Source organism: Oryx dammah, unplaced genomic scaffold, assembly GCF_014754425.2.
Source record: "Oryx dammah isolate SB20612 unplaced genomic scaffold, SCBI_Odam_1.1 HiC_scaffold_12, whole genome shotgun sequence".
Lineage (NCBI taxonomy): Eukaryota > Metazoa > Chordata > Mammalia > Artiodactyla > Bovidae > Oryx > Oryx dammah.
In genome coordinates, this window is record NW_024070196.1 from 71,126,402 (window position 1) to 71,144,858 (window position 18,457).

Here is an 18,457-nt window from a genome sequence, read left to right on the forward strand (position 1 = left end):
AGGAAGGCGCGGGCGCCGCCCTGTAGGCGCGCGTGAGCCGGAGGCCCGGTCGGCCCGCAGCCGCCGCGGGCGGAGCGTCCCCAGCGCAGGCGAGAGCAGCCAGCCGCGGCCCGCCCGGCCCCCGCCATGTCCTCCGCCAGGTTCGACTCCTCGGACCGCTCGGCCTGGTACATGGGGCCCGTGTCCCGCCAGGAGGCGCAGACGCGGCTCCAGGGCCAGCGCCACGGCGTGTTCCTCGTGCGCGACTCCTCCACCTGCCCGGGGGACTACGTGCTGTCCGTGTCCGAGAACTCGCGCGTCTCCCACTACATCATCAACTCGCTGCCCAACCGCCGCTTCAAGATCGGCGACCAGGAGTTCGACCACCTGCCGGCCCTGCTGGAGTTCTACAAGATCCACTACCTGGACACCACCACGCTCATCGAGCCGGCGCCCAGGTGCGCGGGTGTGGGGGGGGCGCGGGCGGCGGGCGGCGAGCTCTGCGCGCGGCGCCGCGATCCCGGGGCGCCGCGGCCGAGGGCGGTGCGTCTGACCCGGCGGGCTGAGCTGCGGGCGCCCAGGTAGGAAAGGGGCGCCTTTTGCCCTTCGTCACGTCCCCAGTGCAAACTACCTGCTGAAGCAGGGTGTTGTTACCGGTTCTCGAAGCCGGTTTGGGGCCACGGATTGAGAATCTGAAGCTACTCTTCGGCTCCCCGCCCCGCGGGTCCCTCCCTGCCCCCCCCCCCCCCACCCCCCCCACCCCACCCTCCCCGAGTTTGCACACCTTTCAAGGTCTCTGAACTCCAGGGTTGGACCTCCTGGACTGCAGCCTTTGGAAACTCGAGAGATGAAAATGCCTTCGCAGTTAGAAACAAAATGCCTCTAACTGTGAAATATCAGGGCCATATATTGATAGCCTGGTGCCAGGGTTGAAACAAGCCAGGCGTCTATTTTATAATACATTAACTGAAAATACTGTAAAAGAGGTTGGCTTGAACGAGGAATTTTTTTTTTTTTTTTTATAGTTTTCCCCCAAGCTGGGCCCTTATTGGACTGGAAATCCATTTGGTTAAATTCCAAGGTGGAATGAGTCTAGAATGTTACTAAGAAGAAATTTTGAATGACACTCCACTTAAGATTCTACCCTAGTTGAATTTCAGATGTACTTTTTGTATTGAGTTGAATGACTTAGTATCTATTTTAAAACAACCCAGAGTGACACTGAGCATTAGGCATCCCTTTTTCATTTGCTTATTTGCCTTAATATTTTTCTCGAGGCTTCTTTTGTGTAAATTATGCAAAACTTGAGCTAAAGAGATGGCCTAGGGTTTTAAAAATAAAAGGTATTGATCTTTTTAAGCATCTGCTTAAAAAGGACAGGGTGCTAATACAGATTTTTTTTCAGGGTGAGATGTTTCTGACTTTATAGATCTGCTGACAAGATAGTAGTCTCAGCTCTGAACATTAGACGCTGTCATATTAAAGGAGTACACACTGGATGCTTCTGTGGACTAGAGCTAGAGAGGAAATAAAGCCCTCATGGTGTAGTTGACTAGGAGACTAACTGCTGAACTAAATGGACTTTAAAAGCTGGGAGAAAGGGATTATAAATCAGATACTGCAGAACAAAGACCTAGACGCTGCGAGTCTGGGTGGCGAAGCCTCCGGTCCCCGAAGAGCCTGGTAGCTAGAGGCAGCATTCAGCACAATGGGATTCTGGTGTGAGGGGCTGGAGGGGCTCTCAGCACCCGCAGCGGTGAGACTTTAAATGCGTTCGCATAACTGGCTCTTCTAGCTTGGGAAGGTGGCTGAGCGCTCCTCTCAGGCACGGACTGAGCCTCACCGCGCGCCTCGCTGCAGCCTTGAGGGAGCGACTCGAGCCCCTTCTGGGTGGAGAGAAAGGGGCGCGGCCCTGGCTTCCCAGTGCCCACAGACGCGACCCCCGGCTTCCCCTTCGTGCTGCTTCCCGGATCCCGCTGCCTCCAGGGAGCCCGCGCTACACACCCACTCACGCCTGAGGACCTTTGCTCGGGCCCCACCCGCCCCTCACCTGGGCCGCGCCTCCCTGCCGTTGGGGCCTTTCCCTGACGCTGCGCCAGCCTCGAGTTGAGCTTGGCGTGTTTCTCCGCCCCTCTGCCCCGGGGCGTCCTGCTGCCGTCGAGTTTTTCCTTTCCCCTGGTGTCTCCGAGGGCTGCCACTGCGCCAGGTGAATTAGATCCCGGCAGGATTTACTTCGTTACACTGAATCTGGATTGCCTCTCCCTGAGCCAGGGATCCACGGATCTGTGTGATGTATTTATTACTCACCTAGCGTAGAAGACAAGGCCAGGCCAGCTTTGGCCAAATGCAGAAATCAGGGCCATGTGCTTTCATGCCCCAGGCAGGATGGATAAAGTGGTTAGGCTCTTTTAGGCCTCAGAACTGAGCTCCTGAAGCCAGAGCTTCTGCACTTTGGCTAATAGTTCTTTTGGGGAGTTCATTTTGCTCAGTAAAAAGTGACGACTTAATGGCTTCCTCAGAATTTAAGGACTGATCTTCTCTTTTTTTTGGTTGGGGGAGTAGCTTGCTCTTTTTTGGCCGTGCAGCGTGTGGGAGCCGAAGTCCCTGGCCAGGGACCAAACCTGAGCCCTTGGCAGTGGCAGCTGGCGTCTCAACCACTGCACCACAGGGACGCCCCCGAACTTCACAGTGTACGTTCTTATCCTGACACGTACTGGGAGAAAGGGATCCCATGCTTTCTCCGTCATGGGCATTAGATGTCAGTAAGGAGACAGGCTGGAAAGTAGAGATTTAAGTAAAAGACAGCATTGGTCGGTGTTGTGAAGAAAGTGCGTGTAGGCCGGGGGTCTAGTAGGCGGGGCTGACCTGAGGCAGTAGGGTCAGAGCAGGGGTGAAGCTGAAAGGGGAGCCCAGGGTGGGGAGCCGGCGGTGCCAGGGGTGTGGCTGTGCAGAGGCAGCTGGTCAGAGGAAGGAAGCGGGGTGCCAGGGGGGGTAGTTTGCAGTCAGGAAGTGACCTGGGCCATTACTGCAGTCCAGGTCACGATGAGGACGGTTGATGAGCTGTCCGTCCGTGTGTCCATCTGTAGTAGAGACGTTACGTAGACTGGCTGACGGGACTGATGGACGGCTGTGGTTTGGAGATAGTTGCTGATGGGAGGGGGCGCGGGGAGGAGAAAGGAAGAGACAGATGACTCGGTGTATTTGTGGCTGTCTGTCCTCTGGATTATCTTGTTAATTTTGCCTTTTGAGTTGCACTGTCCACTCCCGTCTTGGGTTTTACATTTAAACACAAAAGATGTGCCAGTGGCTTTTGATTTTTCAATGACAGATTTTAAAGGAGTCTTTTTCCACACATGGGTGCAACTTGTAGATTAAAACTTGTGTGATAAACAGACACTTTTCACCTCCATCTTACTTGAGGATAAACACCTCTAAGATTCTGTTAAGTTCTTTTTAGTGTTCAGGTGAGTGCTACTGGGTTTTTCTTTCTGTTTTAATAGAGGCTGTTTCCAGTTCAACAACAGGGTCCTGTTTCTGAGTGGGTTAGGGTTAGAGACAGTACATTTTCCCGGGTTTAGAAAATTGCAAGTGTGCTTTGCATAGGTTGCTTCACTTAAAAATTTTCCAATTCTAGCTTATGTAGCTATATGATGACTGGGAGGAAAATCATGAGAAGCAAAGATGGAAAAAACAGAGGCAAGTTGACTCATAGAGGAACCTCCCCACCCCCCACCCCCCCTTTTTTTTTTAACTCAATAGATATTGCTCATAGCACACTCTGGGAATAACAGATCTGACGTTGCTCAGAGCACGCTCTGGTAGTACAGATCTGACGTTGCTCAGCACTCCCTGTCAGGCCCTTCTGGAGCTTCCTGGATGCTGACTTTAAGGACCACGTCCTCTGATACAGGCAGCAGCTGTGCGAGGGCCAGAAAGGATGCCCAGCCTCACCTGAGCGCCTGCCCAGAGGGGACGCTCACACCTGCCTGGCAGAGGCCACGCCTTCTCCGCAACCTGGGTGTCTACGGGAGCATTTGGACTTGTAATTAGGAGTAGCAGGTAGGAGAGGAGCAGTAACTGATTGCAGTTAACCTAGAATTCGGCGCTATGGATAACCTTTGAGTTTCTTCTTACCGGTAGCTTAAATCCCCTAAGTTCAGTTTAGATGGGAACAGAACTGTTGTGACGCTGGATGGAACCTCAGCCAGGCGGGAATTCTGTCCCCGTGGCGCCTCGAGCGCTGACAGCCGTCTGACCTGTGACCTTTCTCTCGTTTGAGACTTGGATTCAGAGAACGTTTTATATAAGAATGCTTCCCTTGATCTGAACAGTTGGACTGGATTATTTTTGAGGTTCACTCGGGCAACCGCGTTTTCCTTCTGAGAAGTAAAGGGGGGCAGTGCTTTGTTAGTGGGAGTTCAGATGGGTCCTCCGTCTGGGATGGTGGCCGTGCTGAGGCGAAGGGGCCTGGCAGCAGGCCGGGTGGCACACGGGCCTTGTCTGTGGAACAGACTTACCGGGACCTGGGCGAGAGGCTTCCCTGTGTCTGTGGCGTTTTAGTTTTAGCAGGAATTTCAGTGTCTTGAGGCCTGCTCCGTCCCAGAGCGCAACACTGGACTCCAGTCTCGTCCTGGAAGTAAACCGTGACCTTGCCGACAAGCTCAGCTCCCTGAGAGCGCCGTGGATGGGCAGCCGGGGGTCAGGCAGGGCCTGGAAGAAAGGTGCTCTGTGGAGTGGCTCCTGAAGGGCGAGGGCTGGGGGGAGAGTCGGAAGGGCTGCTGGGGTTGCTGCGAACGGGGCTCCGCAGGCTTGAAGGAAGGTGCCCAGCTGCGACAGGCCTGCACTTGGCGCCTGCGTCCAGCGGCGCGCGCGCGCCAGGGTCTTTCAGAGAGGCTTGTCGGCGTCAGCCTGCTCCGAGCGGGTCAGGTGGGGAGAGTCTGGAGTGTGGCGTGGGTTCAGCGCTGTCACGGGAGAAGGGAGCGTGAGAAGCTGGACTGAGGTCCCCCGCCTGGGGAACCCAGGAGGAAGCCGCTTGGATGGGAGGCGAGAGGTGTGGCCTCGGGCTGCTTGGCCGGCGCCTCAGGTGAGAGAGGAGAAGCAGGGCTGGGCAGGGACCCGGGCGTGCAGCGGGGGGCCGGGCAGGGCTCGGCTTCTGGGGGGCTGTCACGGCTAAGCAGACAGACTTGGGTCTGAGCCCAGGTGGAAGCGGCAGAGCCCGCGGAGGAGCTGGGGGCGCAGAGTGAGAGCCGGGGGCGCAGGAGCGGGATGTGGGGGTCCAGCCCGGAGCGCTCTGCCTGGACGGCCGTGTCGCCAGTCTCCCTGGAATGGGTTCTTGTACATTGTTCTGTTTTCCACCGTTTTGTTGTGGAATCTTTCATACGGCCGCAGGAATCGGAGTCTCCGTATCTGGTCACCCCGGGGCCTCTGAAAGTCTGTCCTGCCAGTTGACGGCTTCGCTTTGCTGTTTGAACTTGAAGCCGCTCAGTCGTGTCCGACTCTCTGCGACCCCGTGGACTGCAGCCCACCAGGCTCCTCCGTCCCTGGGATTCTCCAGGCAAGAACACTGGAGTGGGTATTTCCTTCTCCAGGCGATCTTTCCCACCCAGGGATCGAACCCCGGTCTCCCGCATTGGAGGCAGACGCTTTAACCTCTGAGCCCCCAGGGACGTAGTTAAGGCTGAAGATGCTTGAGTGGTTTGCGCGTGCAGCTTTTCCCTGGAGGTGGCGGCCGGCCCGCAGTCGCCTGAGGTGCGTCCTCCGGCCTCCGCAGGGAGCTGCGGTCTGCGCCTGGGGCTCTGTGTGTGCCGGGCACCGCTTACGGTCCTGGTCACGGGACAGATTGCGAAAGGACGGGGCGCGGGAGCTGGTTCCGCTGCTGTTTCCTGGTTCTCGGGGTCTGTGGCGTGGCCTGTGTCTGAGCCCGCTGTGAGCGGCGACACCTCCTCGGGGAAGGGCCTGCTGGTCAGCTGTGTGGGCCCTGAAGCCGGCCCAGCCCGCCCGCTTGGACCGGCCGTGGGCCTGCAGGCTGTGGTTTGCGGAGCCCTCTGCCAAACTGATGGGTTTTGTGCAGTGTTTTGGCGCTAAGAGCCTTCGTGGGCTTGCTTAAGGGCTCTGTGAAAAGCTCTGGCAAGGCCACAGGTAGCTGGTGGACTCACGGGGCACCGGCCCTTTGCAGCTGCGCGGGGAGGGCCTGGTCGTCTGGCCCAGGACCAGCCAGCCAGCAGCTATGGGGAGCCCGCAGGGGGCGCCTCTGGACCCTCGGTCTGCAGCCTCTTCCCGGTGGAGAACCAGCACCTTTGTAAGCCCGCCTTCCACAAGGTCTTTCGCACTCAGTCGGGTCTGACTCTTTGCAGCCCCGTGGACTGCAGCCCGCCAGGCGTCTCTGCCCGTGGCATTCTGCAGGCAAGAGTACTGGAGTGGGCTGCCATTTCCTTCTGCAGGGGGCCTTCCCGACCCAGGGACCCAGCGCACGTCTGGGGCGTCTTGTGCGGTGCGGACGGGCTCTGCTCCGCCGGCCGCCCGGGGGCTGGTGTCTGCGCAGCACTGCTGGCCCGTCTCCTGACCCTCCGCGGAGCCTGACCCTGTCAGCCTCTGTCGGGGCGTGGATGGCGTGTGCTCTCCTCTCCCTTCCAGTCTGCCAGGATGACGTTTGCAGTCTTGGGAGCAGGAGCTTGGCTTCAATTCATTGTCTGTCCCCTGAGCTCTTAGTAGAGCCAGCGGGTCCCTGGGTAGATGGATGGCGTTAGTGCTAACCTCGCTGAAGCTGCTCTGGCGTCCTCAGGCCCTGTGCTGTGGGACTCCCTGCTTCTCACTTTGAACTGTGTAGACAGTAAAAACCTCAGCGCGTCTGCTGTGGAGCTGAGCACTCTTGGTAAAGTCGCTGAGGTTTGGTGAAAACTTTCACAGAACCTCTGGCCCTTGAGATAGGAGCAGGGGTGTGCGTTGGGGGGCTGGGAGGGAGGAGCCAGCTGGGCACTTGTCACAGCGCTCATTCGCGCTGCGGCCCGCAGGAGTGAGGGCTCTGGGGCCACGTGCCGGGCGCACCCACCCGAGGACGCCGTGAGGAGGCCGCAGCCCGCGCCGCAGCCGTGGTGTCAGCGCTTCCTCACCGAGGCCGCTCCTGCTGCTTTCTCAGAGGTGCTGGCGCTAAGCAGTTTCCCCCTCAGTTGGCAGGGTCTCAAGTAATGAGGCCTTGGAGGTGTTTCATCAGGCTGCTCGCCGCCAGCACCGAGGTGTCCTGACTGCGCTCTGGAGGGTGGTGTGGCGGAGTGTCCTGAGGCCCCTGAGAATGTTGGTGTGTTTAACGCGGGGACCGGGGCTTTACCAGGAGCATGTCCAGGCAGATGACATGCAGCAGTGTGTGATGGTGTCGGAGACGGGGACAGACAGGACCGTCCGGACGCGGGGGCTCGCTTGCAGCAGGCACCCGAGGGCAGGCGCGGTGGAGGGGCCGCGCTGCAGGAAAGCCGCCCGAGCGGGCGCGGGCACGGACAGTGGGCGGGGCGACTGGCCTCCTTAGGGCAGCGGCCGGGGACTTGCTCTCTTTCGTTTTCCTTTTTTTTTTTTTTTGCTGTTGTAACACGTTGACACTTTTTTTTTTTTTTTAAAGGAAACGTTTCTATAAATTAGAATCGTTCAGTGTAGGAGGCCATGTTGTGATGTTGTCCTGTGAAACAGCTTCTCAGGTCATTGACTGGGGCAGGAAGGGAAAGGCCGCCCCCTTCGGGGGACACACTGCCAGTCAGTGGGTCAGCAGCGTGTCCTGTCCTAGCACTCGCCCCCGCCCGGAGACAGCTGTGCAAGCCGCACCCCCCGAGAGGCGGAGACGCTGGGGGAAGTTACTCAAGTAGCTTGGGCTTCAGAAAAGCTAGGTGGGGCGGGGGGGCAGTTGCTCACGGCAAAATAGTTTTTCCCCAAACATCGTGTATTTGCAACTTTCCAGACACTCTTTAGGTGGAAGGAGACCTCTGAGTTTCTCCTGAGGAAGGGGCGTTCCAGGAGGGGACAGAAGGAGGAGGCTGCTTTTCTGACCCACCCCAGGGGCTTCCTGCCTGCGGGGCTGGCTCCCAGGAGCTCTGAGCCGGCCAGGCCCGTGGTGCTCAGCGCAGGGCGCGCGCCTCTGAGCTTGTCTGTGCAAACGTGGGGCTCGCATGGTGATTCCCATCCGGGATGCAGTAGGGTGGTGGTTTTTCTTTGTTTTCCTTTTTTTGTAACGCAAGCACAGACTCCCTTTTCCCTTTTTTGTATTTTGAGGGGCCTGAAGGGCCCTGTCGTCTTCTCTCTGGGTGCCTGGGGAAGTGTGCAGGACGCCAGCCCTAGGTGAGGACCAGGAGGAGTGTGTGGTGATCGTGCCGGGCCTCAGGAAGGCGCAGCTGCACTTAGTGGGGGTTTTTTAAAGGCCAGGCGTCTGCGCGTGTAAACGAGAGGGTCCTGTGAGACACGGGCGCAGGCGCCCTGGTCAGGACAGACTCCAGAAAGTCAGTCAGGCACAGGGCCCTCTCAGTGAGACGCGGAGAGGGGAGGAAGTCGTTAGTTACTTACAAGCTTGGCAGACGCTGGTACAGAGTGAGTCTCCTCTCAGAGCGGTTTTCTCTCCCCCTGCAGGTACCCCAGCCCGCCGGTGGGCTCCGTGTCCGCACCCAGCCTGCCCACCGCGGAGGAGAGCCTGGAGTACGTGCGGACTCTGTACGACTTCCCTGGGAACGACGCCGAGGACCTGCCCTTTAAGAAGGGCGAGGTCCTGGTGATCATCGAGAAGCCGGAGGAGCAGTGGTGGAGTGCCCGGAACAAGGACGGCCGGGTGGGGATGATCCCCGTGCCCTACGTGGAGAAGCTCGTGCGGGCCTCGGCCCAGGGCAAGCCCGGGAACAGGAATTCCAACAGCTACGGGGTCCCCGAGCCCGCCCACGCCTACGCGCAGCCGCAGACCACGGCGCCCCCGCCGGCCGCCGGCGCCCCCGGGGCCGCGGTCAGCCCCCTGCCGTCCACACAGAACGGACCTGTCTTTGCGAAAGCAATTCAGAAACGCGTGCCCTGTGCTTACGACAAGACCGCCCTGGCCTTAGAGGTAAAGGCTGCCCGGCTGGGTCTTTGGGGCTTTGACCCTTGGGTTTTCTGGGGTTTGGCTATGGCCCTGGGGGATGTTAGCTCCCCAACTGGGGGTTGAACCCAGGCCCTCAGCAACGACAGCGCGGAGTCCGGACCGCCAGGAAGTTTCCTCAGTGTTGTCTGTAATCTTGTCTCTGTAAGGCCAAGACTGCTCATTTAAGGTTAACTGACGGGGATGAGAGCCGAGTGCCCGTGAAGACCCGCGTGAGGGTCCCACGTGGCTCAGAGTCCTCCCCGTCCGCTTCCCCCACGGTAGCTGCCTGGCTGAGTTCTGCTTCCAGAGCCTCAGGTGTGCTCTCAGAACAGTTGGTTTTCTTTGCAGTGAGGAAGTGAAGTCGCTCAGTCGTGTCTTGACTCTGTGACCCCGTGGACTGTAGCCTGTCAGGCTCCTCTGTCCATGGGATTTTCCAGGCAAGAGTACCAGAGTGGGTTGCCGTTTCCTTGTCCAGGCAGTGAGGGAAGACAATGGTTAAGAAAGACCCACACCCTAGAGATGAAATCAGCACACAGGTGGACACGCAGCTCCACGTTTCTAACGTTGTAAGCAGCTGAGAAATGGGAATAAATGTGGACTCCTCTTCAGCTGGGCAGGGGAAGGACGATTCAGTGTCTCAGGCTTCACTTCCTTGAGGTTTTGTAAATTATAACAGCCTGAAAGAGAACTTTAATGTTTTAATCACCGAGTCCTGTTCCTCTAACTAATTGTGAATTGCCTCATAAGAGGACAAAGGCTCCTGCAAGGCGTAATGTATGACTGTGGCTTGTCAAAACACAAAGAGGTGTGTGTTGGGGGGGCTAAACTGCAGGAGGAAGGAGTTTGGTGAGACATCAGTGCGCCCAGCGCGCCCCGTGTGCACGCAGACGCCGTGGCGGGCCTGCGGACCCCGTCCTAGAGTTGGGGTTTGGAGCTGCAGCTCCTCACGCCTCCGTTTGCTGATAACTCGTGAACCACTCAGTGTGAGGATCGGCGTGTGGTCACGTGCGCGTGTGGAGGCCCTGAGCCGCAGCTCCCGCAGAGCCGTGCGCTCACCCCGAGGCCACCGCGGGGCAGGTGGCCTGCTGCTTCCTCGCAGCCTGCCCGCAGGTTCAGTGGGAGCCCTGGTTTCCCTGCTTTTTCTCACTGGTTATCCTCAGGTGTTTTGGACCAAGAGTTACCCAGTGAACTTCACCTGGAGGCTTGGTTCAGAGCCCGAGGTGACTTCTCCGTCTCATGCTGACCCGAAGGGAAGAGCCCCGGGCCCTCTGACCCTTCCTAGGAAGGGCCGGACAGGAGGCAGGGAGGCCCCCACTGCCCCGGCTGGGCCGACAGGCTGCTCTGCGAGCACCCCCAGCCCCCCAGGGGCGCTGGGAGCTAGGTTCAGGGTTGTGTTGTGCAGCGGGCCATCGGCACACGGGTGAGCGGGAGTCCAGGCTCCCAGTCAGAATGCCAGGCCACTAAAGGAAGTCAGGAGCTGGGTTCTCACCTGAGCCAGGGCTTAAAGCCACACTCCCTTGAGGGTGTCTGCCTGGAAGGCGTGCAGTGTAGAAACCCCATCCCCTCTGTTCCGTGGGGTAGGGGGTTGTAGAGGGGGCCGCTTGCAGCTGGGGGAGTGGATGCGTAGACGGGCCCTGGGGAGACCAGAGTGGGGAGAAGGAAGCTCGTTGTGAGACCAGCTGTGTTCACAGCCGTGACGCCGCTCCTCCAGCCTCGGGCCCCAGAGACAGGCCTGCACGCCCCGGGCTCCCGGTGCCGCCGCCGCCCGCCCGGCCGCCTTCGCTGGTCCACCCAGAGGGCGTCGTGGACCAGGAAGGGGCCCTTCTCCAGGTCCTGCTGCTCCATGCGTTTACACGGGGCTCCGGGCCGGGCCGTAAAGAAGCGTTCTGTGAGCTGCCTCATCTTCTAAAACTGGTGCCTGTTGGGGACCCTCTTGAGGCCCTTACAATTAGGCCGCCAGGAAAAGCAGTAAAGTTAAAATAGGAAAGTGAGGCAAGTAGGACAGGGTGCACCGGGATGGAGGCGGCGCTGCTCCCGCTGAGCTGCTGTGGCGGCGGCTGCAGGTGAACTTCACTGCCCGAATTAGTTCACGCTTTTTCTATGAAACTTGACTTTGAAAGAACATTCCTGCCCGTAAAGCACTGTCTTAAGAGAAGGCTTTGATCAGACACTTGGTTCTGTTGCCCCTTGGGATTCAGTCTGAAGCGGGACCTCCCATGCCTGATGGAGCAGGGCTGGAGGGGCTCCAGGGAAGCAGGGTTGGCCTTTCCGAAGAAGGATCCTTGGTGGAAGAGAGTGTTTGGAACAGGGGCCCCGGGGCCGCTCCAAGCTCACCGGCAGCCCGAGTTGTGTCCTCTGACCCAGCGGCTGCCCCGGCTGCGGTCTCGGACACGCTTCTTACACCTCCAAGCAGAATGGTACACGGTGGTTCCTTATGCATCCAGTCACGCATCCAAGCTCTGAGGGGTGCCTTAGAGTGTCGGGTCCTGCCACCGAGGAGCTTGCCCCTGTCGAAAGTTTGGAGGCAGCTAGCTGTGGGTGAGTGAGCTGATGATATGGAGTCGGCCCGAGAGACGGAGGGAGCAGCTGGGAAGGTGGGGGTGTGGTCTGGGAGGGCTTCCTGCAGGAGGTGACCCTTGAACTGAGTTTTGAAGCGTGACCAGAAGCTGACTGGGTAAAGTGGGACGAGGCATTCCGGGCAGAGCAGGCGCTTGCGGGAACAGGAGGACACACCTGCGTGGCTGCAGCTTGGGGGGAGTGCTGGGTGTTGGGCCAAAGACAAACGCTTGGACGCAGCTGCTGCTGTGTCACAGGGCCAGGCTAAGTAACTGGGGGCAGACGCTCGAGTCTCCCTGGAAAGATAGCAGTCTCACACGCCCGTATTCCAGCTTTCCCGACCTGAAACGAAAGGGAAGGGATCTGTTAGTCCTTCGGAGCTGTGCCTGGCTCGGGCGCACTCAGTGTGTCCGGGTCTGAACGGGCCTCAGGGAGTGGTGGCGGGAGGGCTGGGGGCTGCGGTCCGCAGGGCCTCGGGACGGAGCGGGGCCACAGCTCTGAGGGGCCCCCAGAAGGGCTTGGCGCGTGCCCGTCTGCCTGGGGCTGCGGTCCCCACAGCAGCCCTCAGCCTCACCGTGGACTCCTCTGGACCTCCGTCCAACAGCAGGGGCTCACCAGGTGCTCGGGGGGCACAGGGGCCGGTCCTCGAGGAGCCCGGGACAGTCTCGTGGCACCGGCTCTGCCCGTGTGGACGGTCCGGAGGCCCCCGCCTGGAGACCAGCTCACTCTGTCCCTGCCTCACCAGGGGTTCGGACCTCAGTGTGTCCCCTCCAGCTGTCCCTCTTGAGGGTTCTGGTCTCGAGTCCTGGTGATGTCGTGTGGCTTCACGTTAACTGCAGGTTTCACAGGCGTGTGACCCACGGCCTCCTCTGCGCCCCTCCGGATCAGAGCCCGCTTCTAGGAAAGGACAGGGAGCTCTGGTGCAGCTTGGCCCTGGCTGAGCGCATGCAGCCTTCCAGACCCATCTCCCCTGAATCCTCATAAACCACCTGTTTGCTAATTGTGTCCAGAACTTTGTCCAGGTGTGGTCTCAAGCTCACTGTGAATGTTTTACAGAATCTGCCATCATCCCTGTTGGAGCAAAAACTGAGAAGGTTGACGCTTGGTCAGGACGCCAGTGTCCCATGATGTATTTAATTCTCTGTGGCAGGTGGCCTGCACGGGCCTGTCCTGCCTGCCAGCAGGCTCCGTCAGCCCGTGGCCGCCCGTCCTTGGAGGGGCAGAAGGACGCCCTTCATCGGGCACTCTGCGCAAGCTCACCTGCGTGCCCGGGAAGCCTGCTCTCGCTCCCCTCGGGTCCTCTCAGTTGCCGTGTTGGCATCTATTGGGTTGTCTGCCCCCCATTTGAAAACCCCTCAACGCTGGACTGCATCTGGTCTCAGAACCTTCTGAGTTGGCTTCTCTGTGTCCAAGGCCCGGGTGCCGTTCCTGGACGCCCAGTGACACGGGTCTGCAATGGGAGGCCCGTCGGGCATCTCAGCACACCCCCCGCCGCCGCGGCCTGGCAGGGTGCCCCCAGGTGCCGCCTGCACCCTCTCACTGACGTTGAGTCATGGTCCTTCCCAGCGTCCGGCTTTAGGGACCTGTCCCTGAGGCAGCAGTCTCTCCTGGCACAGCGTTTTCTCACTGAGCTGTGAACTGAGGAAGAGTGTTCCCCTCTCTTCACACGTGAGCAGGGTGAGAGGCCGTGAAATCAGGGCCCTGCTCCAGGCCACACAGACGCTCACCGTGCGGGCCGCGGTCTCCGTCTGTGGCCACAGCTGTTGTGCAGGGGCTGTGCCCGCCGGGGCTTCAGGGGCACACGAGGTGACGCTTACAGCCGCCCTGCTTCATGCACTTCGAGCTCGAGCTTGACGGTCTCGTGTGGGTGCGGGGCAGAGCCAGGACTCAGCCCACGGTGTTTCTTGCAGCAGCTTTACTGAGGTGAAATCCACACACCTTACAGTTTACCCACGTAACGTGCACAACCCATTGGGCTTTGGCACGTTACATCGCTCATGTTTTTACTGAGTTGCAACGATCCCCTGGAGAAGGAAATGGCAACCCCCTCCCATATTCTTGCCTGGAAAATACCATCGACAGAGGAGTCTGGTGGGCTGCTGTCTGTGGGGGGTCACAAGAGTCAGACACGACTGAACACACACACACACACACACACTTCGCGTAACAGATTGCCGGTGCTAAGGGTGCAGTTCAGCGGCATTGACCGTGCAGCGCCGTGCAGCCTTCACCACTCTGTCCCGAAACCTCTCCATCGCCCCGGACAGAAACTCTGTAACCGTCGGGCAGGAGTGCCCCACCCGTGCCCTTCGCCCTGGCAGCCTCCGGCCCACCTTCTCTTCTGTGGGTCTGCCAGTTCTGGATGCCTCATGAAAGCGGGGCGTCTGCCTTTGCGTCTGCCTCACTTCACAGAGGCTCGTGTTGCAGTGAGTATCTTCGTTCTCTTTATGGCCCAGCACAACGCTCTGAGCAGACGGCACGCGCCGTGTGCCCGTTCACGAGACCACGGTCATGAGCATCGGTCCCGCCTTCCTCTTGCTGAGGACGGCATGACGAACGTCTCCACGCAGGCTTTTTTCTGTGAATACCTGTCTCCAGTTCTCCAGTGAAAGTCGTTCAGTCGTGTCCAACTCTTTGCGAACCCATGGACTGTAGCCCTCCAGGCTCCTCTGTCCGTGGGATTCTCCAGGCAAGAAGACTGCATTGGGTTGCTGTTTCCTCTTCCAGGGAATCTTCCTGACCCAGGGATGGAACCTGGGTCTCCGGTGTTGCAGGCGGATGGATTCTTTACCGCCTGAGCCCGCGGGGAAGGCCTGGCCGTTCTCCAGGGAACCTGCCCAGCAGGCGTTGCTGGGCTGCTGAGGTCAGCCAGGCTGGTTCCTGCAGCGGCCTCCAGCCCCACAAGCAGTTGGCCGGGCTTGCAGTCCAGCCTCAGCAGCACCTGTTGCTCTCCTTCTTTTGAGAGTCACCACAGCCGCCCGGAGGGCTGTGAGGTGGCAGCGCGTGGCTGTGACTCTCTTGACTGTCAGTCACTGGAAGGCTCTTTCCCTGGGCCTCTGGGCCATTTTCCTGCCTTCTCTGGGAAGATGGAGGTCAGGACCTTTGCTCATTTTTAAATCGGTCTGTTTGCCTTTTGTTGCTGGGTTTTAGGAGCTCTTCACAGGTTGGGAGCGCCTGCAGTTAGCGCCCCTGCGCCGCGCGCTATTCCTCAGCCGAGACGCCCTGCGTTGGTTTAGGTGCGGTCACTGCGTTGTGAGCCCTGGACGTGCAGTCATGCAGGTGGCTGTTCCAGAGGCGTCCTCCCATCTGTGGGTCTGCCCACCAGGGGCCCTGTGCTCAGGCGCCGTGGCGGAGGGGCTCCTCACTCCACCTGGCAACCCTGGGCCCTTGGTCACTTGAGGCCAGCAGCTAGCTGGCTCGCCCAGTAGCTTTAGCAGGAGGTGCCTTTTCCCAAATGAAATAATACAAGGTGGTTTCGTAAAAAGCTGGGAACTACCAGAATGAAGAAGGCAGTCGAGGGGGGTGCCTGTTCCAGGGGGCAGAGAACATTGGAAACACCGTGAGCAGGCTACGCAGCCTCACGCTCGCTCCACCACCAACTCGTTTCGGAGCGTCCTTGGGGCGAGTGGCGAGCGAGGTGTTTTACCCTTGGCCCTTCTCTTCGGGGACCTTCCGTCAGACACGGGGCAGATGGACCCGGTGAGCAGCCAGCCAAGCGGGAGCACCCACGCTTGCCTCTGACGACGGCTTCGTAAACAGCATCCACGAGGCTGAGGCCCCGCCTGACCCCCGCGCCTCCTCGCAGCCTGTGGGCCTGTGGCCGATGGGGGTGCCCACCAGAGAGCTGCTGCCCCCTGACGGCAGAGCAGCCCTGTGGCTCCTGGCTGCTGGCTGAGTGGGGTTCCTGCTGGCAGCCGTGCCTTTCCCCAGAGCAGGCTGCCAGAGGGCTTTGTGCTTCCTCTGTGGGCTCTGTTCCAAGATCCGGGTGGTGGCTGTCCCCTGGCGGCGGCAGCCAGACCGGGCAGGGGCCGCGTCAGAGCCCGTCCTGGGGGCTGTGCATGCTCGCGGTCCCCGCCGTAGCGCCCGGGAGACAGCAAGTCCTGAGAACAGAGTCACCCTTCAGTGGCGCCGTCTGTGGGTGTGGCTTTTGGAGGAAGCACTGACTCTGTCCCCCTTCTCCCCGGCAGGTGGGTGACATCGTGAAGGTCACGAGGATGAACATCAACGGCCAGTGGGAGGGCGAGGTGAACGGGCGCAAAGGGCTCTTCCCCTTCACGCACGTCAAGATCATCGACCCCCAGAACCCGGACGAGAGCGAGTGACCGCCGCCGCCCCGCACCTGCTGCCCGTTCTGCCCGTCTGTCTCCTCCCGCTGGGGAAGCCCCCCTGGGCAGGCCCCGCGCTGCCCGCCTCGGCTCTGCAGCGGCGGCCCCGCCGGGCGCGCTCGGGGCTGCCCGCAGCGCATCATAGTCGTGTCGTCACAGAGTAGCTGATCGTAGAGTCGTTGGTTCATAAACTGGAAACACTGGTGGAGGCGCCCGGGGGCGAGAAGGTGCCCCCTGGCCCGGACGCGCGGTGGCAGGGCTGTGCCCAGGGGCGAGCGGAGCGCGGACTCTTCAGGAGAGGGACGCTGCCCTACACTCTCCACGTCTGGCTTTTGGTTTTTCTTTCTCTCCTGCCTCTGTTTGGTTTGGTTTGGGAAGGCTTCGTTAATTAGACCTGTTTGTTCTGAAGAGGTGTTTAAGTAACAGGTTAGGTTCTGTGATGAGGTCAGGGATGAGCTGCTGTCCCCGTGGGAGCAGGAGGGATGGGGCCCCGAGGCAGAGGTCCCCCTGTCTGGAGTTCACCGAGCCCTCCCCCCGCTGTGCGCACAGCCTTCCGGACGACACCATCAAAGGCATCAGAGCCAGGAGCTCACCCTGTCTGCCGGCCGAGGAGTGGCCTTTCCGTGAAGGCACCCCTGGAAGGATGGCCCGGGTTTTCTCAGCAGTTGGATTCACTCCGGAGCCTGTTGCCCACTCACCGAGCCCGGCTCTGCCTGGCCTCACGCTCACCTGGCCGCCTGAGGGTGCGGGTGCTGATGCCGGCTGCCCCCCAGCACGACCGTGTCAGACCCCGGGTCTGGGAGGTGAGCCAGCGCCCACCCTGTGGTCGGTGTCCCCGACAGATACTCGAGGTCTGTTCACACGATCCCACAGCGCACGGCCGGCCGGGTGGAACCCCATGCGGGCCCTGTGGCCTGCGGGCCCCGGTGAGGACTGGCCTCTGCTAGAACCAGCCCCGCCTGGGGTTGCAGCCTGGGAAGTCCTGTCCCCCAAGTCTGCGGTGGCCGGGGCACGACCCCGGGGTCGGGTCACGAGGGTGGGAGCAGTTTCTCCGGGCTCGCTCTCAGCTCTGCGGTCGGGGCTGGCCGGTGCCACCGGTCTCCCTGTCTCTGTGGTCCACGTCTTCGTCCTGGGTGCCCATCGCCGCCGCCTCCTGTTGGGAGTCCAGCCGCTGCCTCACCCGTGGCCGGTGGCGTGGCCGTGCCAGGACCCCTGCCCTCTGCTTGGGGCTGACAGGCGCTGCGTCCTCACCCGGTGCCCGTCTCCGCAGCCGCCCTGAGATTCGGAGCCCAGAGCCGACTGAGAGCTGCGCACTCTGGACGGGTGCCAAAGCAGGGCCTCTGAGACTCTGACCCTGTTAGCTTTTAATCCGGGAAACGTCTTTTCACACTAAGCACACGGAACGGCTGCCCGCCGCGCCCTGGGCCGGGCCCTGGGGGTCTGAGAAGACTGCACCAGGAGGAGACGGGAGTCCCCTGAGGCGCCGGCCCCCGGGACCTGCTCTGCGCGTGTCCCTCCGGACTGTGGGTGTCTCAGCAGCTCAACTGGACGTGGCCCTGGGCTCACCCTGGGGTGGGCTCTCCCGTGACCCCTGCCCGCCCGCTCCACCAGGAGACACAGCCCAGGAGGGGCCCCCACAGCCGGGCCGTGTGCTCAGAGGGCGTGAACATCTCGCCTGGAAAAGGGATGCTGTAGGGGTTTATAATTTAATCCTTTAATACTGTGTTCATTAACCTCTTAAAACGAGTCCTGAGTCCTGAATGCTCTCACATGGAGCCCGAGACACCCCAGGTTCCCCCATGGCCTTCGGCCCGCGTCTCCGGGGCTGGGTGCGCCCGCGGCGGAGGGTCCCCCAAGCCAGGCCAGGGTTCTGCAGGGGGAGCGGCGGCCTTGCCTCTCAACGGCCCTCACTGCGTGTTTTACAGTGACAGCCGCACAACACAGACTCTTTGACCTGTAACTTAAAGATCGTAAACTTCAGGCAATAATACTTTCTGTGTAAGCTTTTAAAATTATTTTTGGGGATCATAGCTTGTTTTATTTTGTGCTATAAAATTAACAGTATTAAATGACTTATATTCTTAGAATACATGGAGTGTCTTTTCTTAACAGATCGGTGCCTTTTTATTTTTGTATCCGTTTGCGTTGCTGGTCCCAGCCTCAGACCCTTGTTTCCATGGCCTGTCTGTACATTGTCTCAATAAACGTGCACCGCCGCTGGTGGCCCTGCTGTGTGTTGGTGTCTGCTCACCCCCCCCACCCCCCCCCCGCCCTGCGGCCCCGGGCCCCGTGGTGGTTCCAGGTCCAGCACCCCCAGGGAGCCTGGGCTGAGAGGGTCAGAGCAGGTCTGATGTTCAACCTGGCCTTGGGAGCGTCCCAGGGCAGGGCAGGGACCCGGCTGCCTCCCGCGCCTCCCTGTCTGGCCTCCAGCTGGGGTTGGGGGTTCCCGCCTCCTGATGGCCCTCCAGCCCGCAGCCCGTGCCATCCCTGCCCCTACTTGTGTGCCAGGAGGGCC

General features: G+C 60.3%; 1 protein-coding gene across 1 annotated transcript; it reads left to right on the forward strand.

The window, feature by feature from the left end:
- Nucleotides 1-6: 6 nt before the first annotated feature.
- Nucleotides 7-18,165, forward strand: CRKL (CRK like proto-oncogene, adaptor protein). The gene is made up of 3 exons (XM_040251215.1): nucleotides 7-437; nucleotides 8,584-9,046; nucleotides 15,805-18,165. The coding sequence occupies exons 1-3, from the start codon at nucleotides 127-129 to the stop codon at nucleotides 15,937-15,939; spliced, it is 909 nt and encodes a 302-aa protein (XP_040107149.1). The 5' UTR covers nucleotides 7-126; the 3' UTR covers nucleotides 15,940-18,165.
- The last annotated feature ends 292 nt before the right edge of the window (nucleotides 18,166-18,457 follow it).